Here is an 18,123-nt window from a genome sequence, read left to right as displayed (position 1 = left end):
TTCTCGCTGCTCCAGGACTGGTCTGGGTGCCTGTGCAAGTATGTGTGTATGCGATACAGCTCTGTGTAGGAACCCAACACTGGCAGGTGATAAAAAGTGGCCTCAGATTGGACCCGTGGACTAATAGCAAGTTCAGCTAGTCAAGTTTAGCCTACACAATTAGCACTTCAGTAACTGCTGAAATTAAATAGCGAGCAGGATTTGTGCTTCTCAGAGTTCATAGCAGGATACTGATACCGAGGCTCAATTAAATCCCCCAAAAAATCCAGACGCGACCCTGGTTAGGCAGGTATTTAAAATGTCAGCTGACAAGGCTAATGCTAATTGCTCTTTTCCACTGGACTGAAAACCCAGTTTTTACCACATCGCTGTTCCAATTCCCAGCCATTCGGCCTAACATGACCCCCTCATTAGCCAGTGAAAAGATCAGCGCAGAAGCAGACAGCAGCTAGCGTAGCTGTAACAAACACCAGGCATTATCTCCATGCAGCCACAGGCCAGCTAATTCATTAGTGTCGGAGTGCTAACCGAGACGCTGAGGAGCCGCTCACCCTTCAGAAACCTACACGCTGAGAAAGGACTTCAGAGTAAGCTGAACCTAACCCTAACCCTAAGCCTAACCCTAACCCAAACCCCAAATACTTGCTGTTTAAGGGCAATTAACTATGAAAGCCATATTCTAGTTGGTTTAGCCAGGTTCGCGGCCAGTCTAGTTCCACCTGGAAACAGGGCAAGAACACCCTGGACAGGAGACTTCGACCCCATCAGGCATAGCGAATTATATCAATATATTGATAGCTTCCCTGAGATTTGAACCCTATTATCAACAAGGGTGGCCTAGCTTGATAGACTGTTGCGCCACCCGGTTCAAATCTCAGCAGTGCTAACAGCTGGTCGGGCATCCACACCGACATGACTGGCTTTGACTCGGAGAGTGACTGGCGTCCTGTCCAAGATATTTCTACCTTGGACACACAGGAGCACACCAATGGCTCACAAACGAGTCGAACTTATCAGATGATGTTGTGGGGATGTTTTGCTGCTTTAAGATCCAGGGAAATGGGCCATGATTGACCAAGTCATGACCTCTGCTCTCAACCACCTCTCCTCTCAAAGGAGTCGAACGTAGCAGATGATGTTGTGGGAATGCTTTGCTGCTTTAAGATCCAGGGAAATGGGCCATAAGTGACAAAAAAATCACCTCTGCTCTCTACCACCTCTGCTCTCAAAGGAGTCGAACGTATCAGATGATGTTGTGGGGATGCTTTGCTGCTTTAAGATCCAGGGAAATGGGACATAAGTGACAAAAAAATCACCTCTGCTCTCAAAGGAGTCGAACGTAGCAGATGATGGTGTGGGGATGCTTTGCTGCTTTGGGATCCAGGGAAATGGGCCATGATTGACAAAAAATCACCTCTGCTCTCTACCACCTCTGCTCTCAAAGGCGTCGAATGTAGCAGATGATGTTGTGGGGATGCTTTGCTGCTTTAAGATCCAGGGAAATGGGACATAAGTGACAAAAAAAATCACCTCTGCTCTCTACCTCCTCTGCTCTCAAAGGAGTCGAACATAGCAGGTGATGTTGTGGGGATGCTTTGCTGCTTTAGGATCCAGGGAAATGGGCCATGATTGACAAAAAAATCACCTCTGCTCTCTACCACCTCTGCTCTTAAAGGAGTCGAACATAGGAGATGATGTTGTGGGGATGCTTTGCTGCTTTAGGATCTAGGGATCATGACCTATGCTCTCTAACACAATATCCTAACGATGAATATCTGATCTTTACTCCATGCCTACTTGAACTCTGCGGCCTGTTTGAAGATACAGTATGCCTGCTAGCCTTGGAGCTTACTTTGCCAGCCTGGGCATCGTGGGGCAGGCCGAGGTCGCCATGGCGAACTGGAGAATTGAGGATATCCGAACTCGGTGCAAAGATGGATTTGCTTGTGAGGATTGTGTCGCAGCACCTCTTTAACATCCACATAATCACCATTTAGACCAAGCCCGCCCAGAGTCTCTAATTTGTGTCCATCCTGGGGTCAGTGAGAAATAACGGGTACAGACAGAGGTCAATGGAGACAAAATGAGATTGGGATGTGGGCACAGCTGGATGCTAGCCTGCGGACAGCTTGTTATTAGGCGCACTGATCCTCATACAGCATGACAAGTGAAATGAGATATTAATGAAATCGCCTCCCAAGGGTCCGAGACACAAGGGAGGAGAAGCATAAGAGGGAACTTGCTATCTGGCTTCCTAAAATATATCATTATTCTGGCTGAAAAACTCTTAATATAAATATTATTAAGCATGATGGGCACCAGATTCCCGTTAGCAGGACATATACAGTCCAGTGAACTAGCCATTCTTGAATGGAATAATTAGCCAACCGGGATTAACTACTAATTAACTAACTAGTCTGAAATATAAATGAACATACTTATATTTTAAGCATGTTGTTCTGCTTGTTGCTTTTTCATGGTCAGATCTGGGGTGGGAAACACTGTGCGCAAGGCAGGAATACTCAAACAGAGCGGCAGTCCATCGCAGGGCTTGGAACCCCCTTTAGACATAGCCAATCAGACTGAGATTGAACGCTTGTGCTTATATTTACCAAAAAAGCCAGCGGTTTGAACATGTTTGAACACCTACTGTGTAGATGGGATGAGTTGTTGCTTGGTACACTCCAATAGTCCCCACTGTTCTTTCCATCAATACCTCCAAAATGGAACCTCCATAACACCTCCACTGACCAGATATTATTTGGGTGGTGGACCGTTCTCAGAACTACACAGACACTACCATGTGTTGTTCTGGTATGAGTGTATTCGAGTTTACACTCAGTGGCCGCTTTATTAGGAACACATACTCTATTAGCAGATGCTGTAGCTATACAGTTAACAGTCTATGATTGAAAATCCCAACAACACTGCTGCACCTGCTATACAAGTAATTGACGGTTCACCATCCAAATAATATATATGATCACGGGGGGGGGGGGGTGTTCTATGGGGTATACGGTAACAGATGGGCTAGAACAGGGTTTAATAAACTTGTACACAAACGCCCCCCTGTGGAGGGGTAAGATTATGATGCATTGTGTTGCCTGGGTCATGTAAAAAACCTTGGACTACAGCGCATGTGCCAAACTCAAGGCCTGTCGGCCACGTCATTTTATGTGGCCCGCGAGCGCTTAAAAGGCGTATGATCTTCTTAAAATACATCGTAAAATCGTACATATACTGCATCTCCCACAATGCTGCCCATGGGAATTTGGAGCACTAACCTCTCGTCCAAAGAACTCTTATGTGGTGCCTGACACATAAGACCTGAACGGGCATAAATTCCCACAGACGCAAATCCAAACCAAGCCGCCAACCCCACATTAATGCACATCATTTTGGAATAAGACATCAAAGTATGTACACAGGTTTTACCCTATAGGTCAAAACTACTGCTGGCAAAGTAAGGATCTCGAGTTCTGAGCTGTGCTAGCGACTGTCCAGGCACAATAGGCTGTGCCTGAGGGAGGGGGAGTGAGATGTGTTGCTCATTGCTGCTTCAATTGCGGCCTCTGTTGGCTGGTTGAGGTGCCTGCAGGAGAGATGGTTGACTTATAGATGGTACACGTTCCCGCTTTCAGTGAGACCCCGTCTCTGCCCGTCTCTGGCTGTTATAAAGAACTGAGGACGTATCGGAGGAGGCGCGTGATAGGCTGCGTCTCTCCTCGGAAACAGTGCGTGACTCTGTACGCATTACTGGTTTCAGTGAGACTCCGTCTCTGGCTGTTATAAAGAACTGAGGACGTATCAATGGAGGTGCGTGATAGGCTGCGACTCTCCTCTGTAGTAGTGCTTGACTCTGTACGCGTTACTGGTTTCAGTGAGACCTTGTCTCTGGCTGGTATAATGAACTGTTGCAATCCAATACAACTGAAGCAAATACGGATTGAGGGACTTGCTCAGGGGCCCAATAGCAGCAGTGGTGGGGCTTGGTGCGATTTCTGTAGCAGCAATGAGTGTGGTCAGCACTTACTGAGCACTTGCATTATTTAGTAGACGCTTTCATCCAAAGCAACTTGCAGGGGCCTGACTATGGTGGGGCTTGACCCGGCAACCTTCTGATTAATAGTCCAGTACCTTAACCACTGAGCTACCGCTGGCCCTCATCTGCACTTATCAGGGGAGGCACGTGATAGGCTGTTGCTACCCTCGGTGGGGGTCTGCAGCAGAGGTGGAAGAAGTTACAATCTGGGAATTGGATATGACTAAAAAGACTAAAAAAGAACAAAACCCATTTCTTAGAGCACTATATATATATATATATATATATATATATATATATATTCAAAAGATTTGCAACTATTCCTTTAAGAGAATAACCGAGCCAAAATAAAGAACCCTACAGCCAACTGTTTTTCATTTTATCCGAGAAGTAAAACGTGTACAACGGAACAAAAGAACGAGTCGATCTGAATCATTCTTTAACATTCCGAGATTTCTTCATCCTCGGAAAGATCTGAATCCGTGGGTGTTCGGTGGAAATTCGTCCGGCTGACCAAGGAATGCCGAGTCCGGTGAAGAGAGCGATGAAGAATACTGCATCTGGAGCTACATTCTACATTTAGCACTGAGGTCAAAAAGCTAATCATGAAGTGTCACACGCACTGACTGTGCCTACTGGGAGTCTAGACCTCATCCTGTTGAGGTCTACATAATACCAATCCCAAACCAAGAAGCTTTTAAGGAAATTAGATTAAACACTGTCACGAGTGGTCATATTCAGTAGTGGACCAGCAAAGCCGTATCTTCTCCAGCCTTACATTCCCAGAATGCTTTGTGGTAATGCCTGCCTGCCTGTTAAGGCCTAACATGAAGAATCACAATAAAGAGCCTAACAAGGAATCCTAGAAGAAAATAAAACCTCAACGTGAGTTTTTACATTTTCGCTGGTGGTGCTATCGACCCGGCCGGGCACCTGCGCCCAAACTGCCACAAGTTGCCGTACCTAAAGTGAGAAGGTCTAAAGGCTCTCTGCTGCAGTGCGATCGAAAGGTTTTGGGGTAACCTAGGGTGGAGTTCATACCATGGCTCGCTGTACACGGTGCGGTTCTCTGAGAGACTCCATCACTGACAGGGGAAAAAATGCAGCCTGTCTGAGGGGGTGCGTGATAGTCTCAGCTCTCCTCTGCCAGCATTGGGGTGATACAAGAGGCTAGAAGAATTGCAACAGGTCCTGATGGTTGTTAGACAGTTTTTTGGTATCTGATACACTAACAGGAATTAACTGAAGCCAAGGAGGGTCACAAATACCCCCTCTGTTGAGCTAGTCACCTGCTTCTTTTCCCCTGCCGGCGGTGGGTTCCCAATGAGAGCTGTATCACGTACAGAATGTCGTGCAGGCGCCTCATTTTACGTTTATGCCGTTTATTGGTGGTGACTCCCAACACTGACTACAGTCTAATAAAATTGAAGCAAATGTGGGTTAAGGGACTTGCTCAGGGGTCCAACAGTAGCAACCCGGTGCAATTTTTATAGCAGCAGTGCTGCCACAACGCTTGACCACCTCGATCAATTCCTCGTTGATTCTGTTGGACAGTGTGGTTGTCATCATACCTGGAACGCTTCACGTCCACTTGGAGAGAAGACGAGTGTTACGGCACGGCGATCCACCAGGTCCAAGGCCTGAAGGGTGCAGGGACCGAAGACAAAGCGCAACCTGAATGGGAGACACACAAATTATATGGTGATTAGATCTACAAATCAAACCCGAGCAGCCTATTGTTTTAAAACTACCGGGCTACCATGCCCATCAGCGCTAATTCTCCTGACTTGTACTCATCACTATTTAATCATGATCTCTGATAAGTGTAGTGATGAGTCTTTGCTTTAACATTCCGAGCTTTGGCAAAGCTGGTAAGTTTGACAGCCTGTGTTTTTTAGGGGGGGAAAAATCAGCCTGTGATTGCTGGTCAGCTCCTTGGTGGATTGAGTAGCTCATCATGCTCCCAATTGCAGCAGTTCTATCTACCTTTGTCTGCCATTTATTCCAGCCTCGGGCGGCTGATATTATCTTTCTGCTCACACAGGAAGTGCAACTAGACTGCATGCTGTGACAGATCAGAATCGACACTGTGGTGCGTCACCTTTCGCCTCAATCTCACCACCCTTGTTGCGCATATACTTTGGAAATGCCCAGTAATACATCATTTCTGGTTGAAGATAGCCCAGTCCTGCTAAAAGAGGATAGGGCGTCACTACAGAGTTGGAGACGTATCATTTTTTCATTGATGTGGCTAAAACAGGTTGACTTAATTATCAGCAGGTGTGTCCACATTCTTTTGAACATAGTGTTTCCCAATTCGCAGACACCTTTACCCAAACTGACTTACAGTACTGTGATGGTATACATTCTAAGCAACTGAGCATTAGGGGCCTTGCTCAAGGGCCCACAGCAGCAACCTGGCAGTAGTGGGGCTTGAACCTGCGACCTTCAAACAGACAGACACCAGACACCCAATGAACTCTGGATATAGAAGGCAGTAAAACCGGTTTTTTTTGGGTACCTGGCCAGGTTGATAGCCTGGGATTTAAATTTGAGAGCTTGAGATCTGAGCAGTGGTCTGAGCAGTGAGCACCAAAAAGCTATTTAGGGGGAAAATCCTTGATTCAAACACTAAAAGATTTGTTACATTTGGGTTCATATGGATTACCTCTGGATGGTTGTTTTTTGGGAAGATATATAATGTAAGTAATGGGTGAATCGTTTTGAATAGCTAAAGTTTGCATTGTTTATTCTTTGTTGAATTTACTGTACCTGGACTGTATGAGACTTCCAGAAAAATACAAAGAATACTTAAAAAACAAAAAATACTAAAATAAAACAACGAATACAAAAACAAAGAATAAAAAGAATACAAAAAATACAAAGAATACTAAAAAACAACAAATAATAAAAAACAAAAAATACAAATAAAACTAAAACAAAGAATACTAAAAACAAAGAATACAAAAACAAAGGATACTAAAGAAAACAAATACTAAAATACAAAAAATACAAATAATACTAAAAAAACTAAGAATACTAAAAAACTAAGAATACTAAAAAACAAAGAATACTAAAAAAATACAAAGAATACTAAAAAAACAGAATATTAAAAAACAAAGAATAATAAAAAATAAAAAAAAAATAAAAAATACAAATACTAAAAAAAGCAAAGAATACTAAAAACACAGAATACAAAAAATACAAAGAATACTAAAAAATACAACTAATACTAAAAAATACAAAGAATACTAAAAAAAAACATACTAAAAACCAAAGAATACTAAAAAAAATACCAAAAAACAAATACTAAAAAAACAAAGAATACTAAAAAACAAAGGCTCGGGTTGTGCGGGGGTCTATTATGCTATACCCACCACCTCTGAGATCTGGGTTCTGGAAATGGCACCGATTCGGCGAAATGGCCCATATACGCCGATCCTCCCACCAGAAGAAAAGACCTCCAACTCGAAAGCATGGCTACGTTTCAATAGGACAACATGGGCCACTTTCAAACCACAACCACTTCCCCTTAAAAGCTCTGATTACTTTTCAATGAGCTTAAAATTAAGCTTAGAATGACACAATGCGCACTAACAGTAATTACAATGTTTATACAGCTTGAGGCTTCGCTCAGGCTTGCTGGATGATAGCAATTGTGGTTTTCCGTGTACTAATAAACATCAGTTGACATAACTGGAATGACTGCATGATTAGATACAGGAATGATTAGAGGATCGTTACGATAAAGGATGTTTGATGGGACCGGACGGCGTGTTCTAATACTGTAGGTGGATGTCGGTTGCTGAAATAAAAAAAATGAAGTAATAAAAAGATACTCACGCTATTAATAGGTCATCAGGGACTGAAAGAAACAAAAAAAATTCTGTTAGATCATTTATTATGATTCCTAAGCAAACAGTTCAATAATGCTTTGCAACATTAATTATACTGAATTAATAATAAATAGAACTAAATAACATCCACAAAACAGGTTTTCATAATAATGCATGCATTCATAGTGTGCTGCCCACTGTAAGTGATCCGAAAAGGGACAACCCACAATTTGCTGACAGGTTGTTGGGCAACCAAGACTCATCAATGCCAGAGGACATAAAGGTCACTGCGTCTGATATTGACCATTTAAATACTAGTGATGACTTAAATATGTCACAACACACAGTGCTTCAAACTCTTCTTTGTATGGGGATGAGTAGTTGCTGGCTAGACTACGTGCCCACAACCAGGTCCAACTCCTGTCCACTGTTGAAAGCACCTACAATAGGCACGCAGGCCAAACAAACCAGATTAACCAGTAGTAATAATGCCCTGTTATCACGTAGCTTCTTACTTTCAGATTTCTCTGCGTACGTCTTTTGGAGGTCCTTCAAAAGCTGTTCAGCGACTGCAGGTAAACATAAAGCCATGCTGGATCCTGTAGAGAGAAACAGATGATTCTTAATGATAAAAAAATATACATTCAGTAACTACTTGATTAAAAACATCATATCATTCTATTTTTTAATTATTATCCAATCAGCCAGTCATGTGACAGCAGTGCAGTGGGTTAGTAAATCAGAACTGGGTTTAAAAAAAAACCAATATGTGGAAATTTCACACACAGTAAACATCCAGTGAGTGGCAATTCTGTGGGTCGAAACGCTTTGTTTATGAGAGATACCAATATGGGAATTAGCTAGAATGGTCTGCGTGATATAAGGTGATATACGTTTTTTAAAGATATGATTAATATGACCCAGATACATCTGAGTAAATCAAATAGCACAGTGGGTAAAGATCAGGACTATGAGTTGAAAGGTTGTGGGTTCTAATCCAGCCACTGTGCAAATACTTAAAGATCCAGGGGTGCTGTACAATGGCTGTGTGCTTTAACCCCAGCATTTAAACAAGCTGGTTTATGTAGAATGCTAATTATTAAATGTAATAAACCATGCTTTTAATATCTGTAGCGTATTTACTATAATTCTAACTAAGGGAGCGTATAAAACGTGCATAGGGCAATACAGGTAGTAGAAATTATCCTTTAACATATACTACCTAAACCTAATTCAATAATTATTCATTATATTAGAATGCACTACTCATATAACAAGGACAGTGGTAATACAGTGGTTAAGGTACTGGACTACTGATCAGAAGGTGCTGGTTCAAGCCCCACCACCATCAAGTGGCAGTTGTGCCACTGTGCAAGACATTTCACCTTTATTCATTCGCAATTTAAGTCAATTTGAATTAAAGTGTCTACTAACTGCTGTGAATGTACATTTTGTGCCTGTCATTAGTTAATTCCTACGACATTTAATGTATTTTACACAGTTATCCGAGTCATGCACTTTTTAGACGCTCCCTTGGAAGTTGAATCGCCTAGGCATGAACTGCAGAGTAAGTTCATGCAATTTTACTCATTTTAAACGTTTATTGACCGATAACGAGGATATAAAACTACATTTAGCACGGTTTAACAAGGCGTAATGGTATATAATCTGAATTCAGTCGTTTAAGTGAGTTTTAATGCACAAACACGCTTAATAAGCTGATTTTTTTATACACTGTGATAACAGCTAATGTCGCATACTATCATTCTACATAGTAGAGAAGTATAAGTAGTACTGAAATATGGTGTAATGTTTTGACATACTATGTAGTATGGTAGTATGCAAAAGCTAGTTTTACTAGTTTTAACTCTTTTTTTAATGAGTTCTCTTTACCTGAAGATAAAAAACAGCAGCAAATAAACTACGAATGTGCAAATGTGATATAATCGCCTCTTACAATTGTTTAAATAAACAAAATAAATCCAAAATCGCTAGGGTATTTTCCACCGCTTTTCAGGCACTGCTGCCAACTTTTATTTACCCGCGTTATCAAAACACACGTCATACAGAAACGGAAGTTGGTGGAAACCTTGAATTGTGGGTATTGTAGTCCAGTAAGCTAGACCAAGGAGTTACATCATTGCTGTCAGCTCTTCTTAACATTTATCAACATATAAATTAGAGAGACCTCTCTCCATCACGGGGGTTGGTAATGGTGATTGGCAATAAACAACGACTTAATAACATTTTATTTTATTTAGTGTCGCTTTAGCTTTAACTTTAACCCCCCCCTTCAAAACAAGCTGAAATGTGTATTCATATGATAACAGCACACATTTCCACTGTCTTTTGGTCCATCTCAGATGTGCCCAGAGAACATTTTATACATAAAATTGAGGTATGGCTTTCTTGTTGCGTAACGAGTTTCCGTTTACATTTTAAGGTTTTCCAGAGTACTCATTTCGGTATTTAGCAGATGCTTTTATCCAAAGCAACTTACTGTACTGTTAGTATATTGTCTAAGCTATTGAGAGCTAAGGCCCTTGCTCAAGGGCCCAATAGCTCAACCTGGCAGTGGTGGGGCTTTAACAAGTGACCTTTCAATTACTAGTTCAGTACCTTAACCGTTAGGATACATTAGGACCATTATTTGAGCATTTTTGGTGTTTCTAAACAACACTGTCTATAGACTATAGCTGGTGAAAATCCTAAAATAAAATAATAATACAAAATACAATAATAATAATAATAATAAATAAAAATAAAGGGTAACAAAAAACAGGGAAATAAAATTATATAAATGATAATAAGGGCGACACTGTGGCTTAGTGGGTAGCACTGTCGCCTCACAGCAAGAAGGTCCTGGGTTCGATCCCCAGGTGGGGCAGTCCGGGTCCTTTCTGTGCAGAGTTTGCATGTTCTCCCCGTGTCCACATGGGTTTCCTCCCACAGTGCAAAGACATGCAAGTGAGGTGAATTGGAGACACTAAATTGTCCATGACTGTTCGATGTAACCTTGTGAACTGATAAACCTTGTGTAATGAGTAACTACCGTTCCTGTCATGAATGTAACCAAAGTGTAAAAAACAAGACGTTAAAATCCTAATACACAAACAATATAAATGATAATAATAATAATAATGAATAAAAATAAAGGGCAACAAAAATACAGGGAAATAAAATTATACATGTTAGTAGGAGTTTTATATAAATAACATTTGAATCTTTATCTAAATGTATCTTCAGAAGTGCATTTTCTTGTAGTTTTTTGTTTGCATTTGGCATTAATGATATTATTATAATAAAAAATAAAAATAAAAGGTAACAAAATACAGGGAAATAAAATTATATGAATGATAATAATAATAATAATAATAATATAAAAAATAAAAGGTAACAAAAATACAGGGAAATAAAATTATATAAAAGGATAATAATAATAATAATATAAAAAAAATAAAAAAAAGGGTAACAAAATACGGGGAAATAAAATTATATGAATGATAATAATAATCATAATAATATTATAATAAAAAATAAAAATAAAGGGTAACAAAAATTATATGAATAACATTTTAATCTTTGCCTAAATGTATCTTCAGAAGTGCATTTTCTTATTTTTAGTGTTAAACTCAGTTATATTCATACACAACGTATATCTGGACTTTTTTGTTCTAGATTTTTACCAGTTTTACCACTACTTTATTCTGGTCAGGGTCGCTGTGGGTCCTGATTTCCCCCGAATCGTCGAGCACAATGCAGCAACACAATTAGAAAGGTAATCTATGTCTCCATCTAGTGGATAAGTCACAAACTGCAATCAACTACATTAATAAACGCTGCCTTGCGTTTTATTTAAAATCTTAAATCCTAAACCCTCATTTTTAATCTTAAATGCATATTACCTAGTTAGTTAATCAAAGTCCCGTCATTAAACTGTCTCTCTTCGTTTTTTAAAATGCTTAATTTGAGCATTTTTTGTCCGTGTCATTAGATGGGCGAACTGTCCTGTACGTGTTTCTGAGTTACCCTGAACCCACCGTGTCACTTCTGTTTGTATCATTCTGGATACCTGTGTCATTTCAGGGAAATTTCAGGTATTATTTAGGGTACCTGTATCCTGGGTCGCGGCGGGTCCTGTGTTCCCGGAATCACTGTGCACAATGCAGCAACACAATCCAGACAAAAAAGCCAATTCATGGAGTGGCTGAGGAAAATATGAAGGTAATCTATGTCTCCATCTAGTGGATAAATTACAGACTGCAATCAACTACATTAATAAACTGTACCTTAAGTTTTTATTTAAAATCCTACATTTTTATTACAAATGTTACTGTTATTTAAAGATTTTAAGTAATGTAGGCTGAGAAATATTTTGTTTTTGTTTTTTTTATTTGTGTCCAGCAGTCCATTCATTTTTAATGTTAAATGCATTTATTCTGGTCAGTTCATCAAAGTACTGCCATTAAACTGTCTCTCTTCATTAGTCAAAATTAATTTAAGCATTTTTGTACGTGTAATGTCATTGGATGGGCGAACTGTCCTGTATGTCAGTGGTCCCCAATTTATTACCGGGCCACACAGAAATAATAAATAATTAGAGATCGCTACATCAGTAATGAAAACACTAAAGCTAGTTCGTGAGTAGTATAGTTATTAGTGTGATTGCTGATTCGAACTTCAATCATCCGGCTCATTGATGACACCCCGACTTGTATTTGGATACGCGCACCCGTCCGCCCGCCACGCCCGTTTTTCTGTCCGTTTTTGACCCTTTTAGCTTCCATTATGTTTTTCTATTAAAAAAAAACATGGCGGAAGGTGTGGGGAACCGAACGGAGTTATTTTCAAATGTAAATAAATTATTATTGATTTTTAATTTGTAAAAACTTGTACAAGTGTATTTATTTGCAAGTTCGAGTTTGCCGGGAACATTTTAACCGTTTTCGGTACACAGAGGGAGATGTGACATGCTAGTGCATTGTGCCACCTCATCCCATCGGTTTGAATGGCATGATGCTAACTGTGATCTAATCGCTCTCTACGTAGTGCGCTCGAATAAGCTGCCTTATGAGTCGATGACTTATTAGAATCCTCCCTACTGAGGCAGCTGCCTGTGTAGACAGTAAGACAGCAAAGTTTTCAAACACACCCATAGTGAACTTCTGCTTAAACGACAGCTTGGACACAGATACAGTCGCCTGTCTGGGAAAAAGTATTCACACCCCCACAAACTGCGGCTCTTCTATACACATACGCACCCCCGCCCATCTACCATGCCCGTTTTTGTTTGTTTTTTTGTCCCTGCTGCACTGCAATCACACTAGCATTTTCTTCGGGAAATGCACCTCTGTAGTTCTATTTTAAATTCTCCCGCCCCTGCCAGTCAAAAGTTGAAATTATATCTTATATGAAACCGGTCCACGCTGCTGTATGTGTTTCTGAGTTACCCTGAACCCACCATGTCCCAATCATGATGAATAAATAATTAAAGAATGACTTGGAAAAAGTGAACACATTTTTATTTTGTACAAAAATAGAAGTATTTTAAGGACTTATTAACATATATTCAAAAAGAAGAACAAGTTCGACCTAAATTCGAACTAAATTGCACAGACTGTTAATTATATAACAAAAAATATGTTGCACAGAAATGCACCTCTTTGAGATAGTTGTCCTTCCTTTATGCAACACTTATATAAAAGTATAAAAGCAAACCATGTCCACATCACTTTTAGATGGAACTAAATTGCACAGAACATAAGCTAATCGTAACAAATAGCTTAGATTTTGCAAATATTAGCCACTTTTAGAATAAAATAACAGCATTAAGGAATCAAAACAAACAGACGCATCAGTTTTATGTGGAACTACATCACATCAGGAACCTTTCATGATTATTTTGAACATGTACTCGTATTTATACTCGGTGTTTCAGCGCCACAGTGGCTGCACGTACCGAAGCTTTTCTGCAGGACTTATGACCCCAGATTCGGGCTGGACCTCGAGACGGGAGCGCGCGGGACAGTAGAGGCGCGTGTGCGCGGCGTCTCCGGTCGCGCGGCAGATCGGACACACGTAACTCCTGAGCACCGGACAGGTGACCCGTCCGTCTCGCCCTTTCAGCCCGTGGCTGGTGTAGACCTGCGCGCTTTCTCCGTTCTGCTTACAGAACGCGCACGCGCTCCTCTCAGCCTGGCGCAACACCTGGTTCCTCCTCGAGCGCCCGCTGCTGCACGAGCTGTCCGACACCGACCCGGACCGGCACAGGAACGCGCGCTGTTCCACACCTGGCCACGCGCTCTCTCCGGCGCGTGCATCAGCACCGTCATCACGGGCGTGAACCAGCCGAGTCAGCGTGCGTCTCAGGTCCAGGTAATCGTGCCACATGATGAAAGAGCCGCCCGGACCGTCTCGCGCTTCCAGATCCCGCTGCATGTTCACCGTCCAGAAGTGCACGTTTAAAGTCCACGCGCACACGCGCTATTTATATGCGGCACGCGCCAGTGCAACAATGTAACAAGCATAAGAATTTTAACCTGCTCCTGTTTAGAGGCTTTAAAATAAACCAGACCAATCAGAAGTCTGATGTTTTTTTTGTTTGTGAGTTATTTTTAGTTACTAAAAAAGTCGCGATAAATTAAATTATAAGTTACTGTAAATGCACAATTTATTTGAGCGATTATGAGTGTATATAATTGCCATTTTTACTATTTAATCTAATCTTTTTAATTGAAAATAAATTTAAAAAATCTGTATAAATAAAAATCTTTTTTAAGTATTCATACCCTTTCTTCAACACTCATATATATGAGTTTATATTTATATTACCTGCTACCTGGTATTTTATCAGGAGTGTGTACACATTTATATTATCTTATACAGGAGTGTGTTTATGTGTGTGTAAATATTTATTTGTTACAGTTTATTAAAAAAAACAATCTGCATGGTGCACCAATAATAATAATAATAATAATAATAAAGAAAAATAAAAGGTAACGAAAATAAAATTATATGAATGATGATGATTATAATAATAATAATAATATAATATAATAATATAATATATATAATATATTATTTGTGTTATATTATTTGTGTTATATTAATATATAACACAAATACAGGGAAATTAAATTATATGAATGATGATGATAATAATAATAATAATAATAATAATAAATAAAGGGTAAAAAAACAGGGAAATAAAATTATATGAATGATAATAATAGTAGTAATAATAATAACAATAATAAAATACAATTAAATGAATGATTATAATGATTATAATTTAAATTAATAATAAAAATAAAGGCTACTAAAATACAGGGAAGTAAAATAATATGACTGATAATAATAATAAAAGTATATAATAATAATCATCATCATAAACAAAAATAAAGGGTAACACAAATACAGAGAAATAAAATTATATGAATGATAATAATAATAAATAATAAATAAATAAAAGGTAACAAAAATAAAGAAAAATAAAATTATATAAATGATATATAAATGAATAATAATAACAATAATAAATAAATAAATAAATAAATAAAAATACAGGGAAATTAAATTAAATTAATGATAATAATAAATAAATAAATAAAGGGAAACAAAAATACAGAAATAAAATTATATGAATGATAGTAATAATAACAATAATAATGATGATAATAATAGTAATAATAATAATAATAGTAATAATGATGATGATGATAATAATAATAATAATAATAATAATAATAATAAATAAAGTAAGAATGTAGGATATATAAGGGAATATATATGCGGTATTATCTGGGTGGAATTTACATGTTCTCTACGTGTGCACGTGAGTTTACTTCAAGTACTCAAACCTCCCTAAAATATGGCAAAAAATAAACGGCTCGTGCACGTGTAACGTATTATGCACGCGCACCATGTCATGCACGCGCGGTTTGTTGTAAGAGCGCAGAAATCCCGCAGATTACAGAAAACAGCGCAAAACGAAAAACCACGGCCGGTGTGTTTAACACTTATTAGTGCAGGTGCAGCTCACTCGGTCAGGACTCGGTCAGGACTCGGTCATGACCTAACTGTTCAGGTGTCTGCAGTGCCAGACTGTCTGGTCAGCACGTGCCTCAGCTACAATGTATCAAAGCACCTGCTCACGTGCGCCAGAAGCACGAGGCGATGTTTATTTTTAGACAGACACGTGTTATGTGTATTTCTTATTATTGCTTTTACTCTGGGTAATATAGACACCTTATATGGCCAAATGTACGTGGACACCTTTGCGAATTATAGAGTTTGAGGTTTTTCTTTGGGCTGCTCCTGTATTTAGGGCTCATCACAGCGGATCTGGTCCTTTTTACGCCGGATACCCTTCCTGTCGCAACCCTCCTATTTCTATCCGGGCTTGGGACCTGCACTGAGAGCAAACTGACGAGTGCACCTTTCAATGGCGAGGCTGTTTGCAACCCAAGCTTTGTGTGTAAGGGGCTGTGTAGTCGTAGGCCAATAAAAGTGCTCATACTAACTCCTGTCCACCTTTAGAAGCACCTACTATGGGTTGCCTGGTCCAGAGGAATCCTGTTTCCTCCAAAACCATGTTGGTGGTCGGGATGGGCCGGGCCGGGCCAGAGTGGGGATTGGGAGGGGGGTGTTTTATCAATTGACACCCTGTCCATGGTGTTCCTGCTAGGGAAACCAGTGCTAGGGAAACCAGACCCGATTCATGTTGGTGGTCAGGCCTGGTCAGCCAGGGTGAGGATTATGGGGGCGGGGGTGTTGGTTTATTAAAGTCCTACATTGGATTGGCACCCTGTTCAGTGTGTTCCTGCCTTGTGCCCAGTGTTTACTAGTGAAACCGGACCCCATTAAACCCATCCCATTTTCTCCAAGACCATGATGATGGCCATGCCTGGTCGGCCAGGGTGTGGGTTATAGGGGATGCTGGTTGGTCAAAGCCCTGCAATGGATTGGCACCATGTTCAAGGTGTTCCTGACTTGTTCCCAGTGTTTACTAGGGAAACCGGACCCCATGAAACCCATCCCATTTTCTTCAAGATCATGTTGATGGCCAGGCCTGGTCGGCCAGTGTGGGGATTATGGGTGGGGCGGTGTTGGTTTATTAAAGTCCTGCATTGGATTGCCACCATATTCAGGGTGTTCCTGTCTTGTGCCCAGTGCTAGGGAAACTAGGCCCTATTCAACCCATATCATTTTGTCCAGGATCATGTTGGTGGCCAGGCCAGGCCAACCAGGTCATTGGGGGTGTTGGTTGGTCAAAGCCCTGTGATGGATTGGCACCCTGTTCAGGGTGTTCCTGCCCAGTGTTTACTGGGGCAACCAGACCCGATTCGACCCATCCCATTTTGGGATGGGCTGGGCCAGGGTGTGGGTTGTAGGGAACGTTGGATGGTCAAAGCTCTGCAAAGGATTGTCACCCTGTTCGTGGTGTTCCTGCCTTGTGCCCAGTGCTAGGGAAACTAGACCAGATTCGACCCTGACCCTTGGCCTTTAGTCACAGAGGTGCTGGGAATAGACGGTTCCATTTCTTCTTTACTCCTACAATTGATTTACTCTGGCTGTGGAGGGTGTGGAAGTTTTTTGAATACTTACCATGTGGCTTATGTGTATCCTCCACTACTCGTGCTGGCGGCGACCAGCCACCAGGTGTCACTGTTGCAACAGCAACCAGAAAAAACCCTATATGACCTGTTTGTCTGTGCCAGACATGAACTGGAGAGCTCTATGGTGATAGATTAGCACAGCCTTTCTCAACCGGGGTGCCACGGCACCCTGGGGTGCTGTCTGGCTTCGTCAGGGGTGCTGTCAAAAATATTCTGACGTTACTGATATTATGAAATAAATTTAAAATACAAAAAAGTCAACTTATCATGAAAATATAGACCATTAGCTGCCTCAAACATCAAAATTTGTCTCACACGCCCCTTTCCCCATGATACAACGTCAACGCGGGTTGCGTGCATTGCCTATAGTGATGGCTCGTTCGCGAACGATCCGATTCTATTGAACGGCTCTTTAAAATGAACAAAAGAAACTGAGTCGCGCCTCTGGGAGCCGCTATATATATATAACCATATATAACCATTCTGATATATATACAGTGTATCACAAAAGTGAGTACACCCCTCACATTTCTGCAAATATTTTATTATATCTTTTCATGGGAAAACACTATAGACAAGAAACTTGGATATAACTTAGAGTAGTCAGTGTACAACTTATATAGCAGTG

General features: G+C 40.5%; 2 protein-coding genes across 2 annotated transcripts in view; both read right to left on the bottom strand.

Moving 5' to 3' along the window:
* The window catches only part of zswim7 (zinc finger, SWIM-type containing 7), a 28,317-nt gene extending 18,408 nt beyond the window's left edge, over positions 1 to 9,909 (bottom strand). The window contains exons 1-4 of the mRNA XM_062988653.1: positions 9,772 to 9,909; positions 8,394 to 8,477; positions 7,886 to 7,907; positions 5,614 to 5,716 (exon numbers count right to left, since the gene is read on the bottom strand). Of these exons, the coding sequence (XP_062844723.1) occupies positions 5,614 to 5,716; positions 7,886 to 7,907; positions 8,394 to 8,469 (201 nt within the window). The 5' untranslated portion in view covers positions 8,470 to 8,477; positions 9,772 to 9,909. The remainder of the gene's footprint in view (positions 1 to 5,613; positions 5,717 to 7,885; positions 7,908 to 8,393; positions 8,478 to 9,771) is intronic.
* A 3,529-nt stretch (positions 9,910 to 13,438) lies between these two features.
* nanos2 (nanos homolog 2) lies at positions 13,439 to 14,316 on the bottom strand. The gene has a single exon (XM_062989179.1). The coding sequence runs from the start codon at positions 14,314 to 14,316 to the stop codon at positions 13,813 to 13,815; it is 504 nt and encodes a 167-aa protein (XP_062845249.1). The 3' UTR covers positions 13,439 to 13,812.
* Positions 14,317 to 18,123: the final 3,807 nt, after the last annotated feature.

The sequence above is a fragment of the Trichomycterus rosablanca genome, chromosome 26, assembly GCF_030014385.1.
Source record: "Trichomycterus rosablanca isolate fTriRos1 chromosome 26, fTriRos1.hap1, whole genome shotgun sequence".
In the NCBI taxonomy this organism is placed as follows: domain Eukaryota; kingdom Metazoa; phylum Chordata; class Actinopteri; order Siluriformes; family Trichomycteridae; genus Trichomycterus; species Trichomycterus rosablanca.
This window is presented reverse-complemented; position numbering and strand designations above follow the sequence as displayed.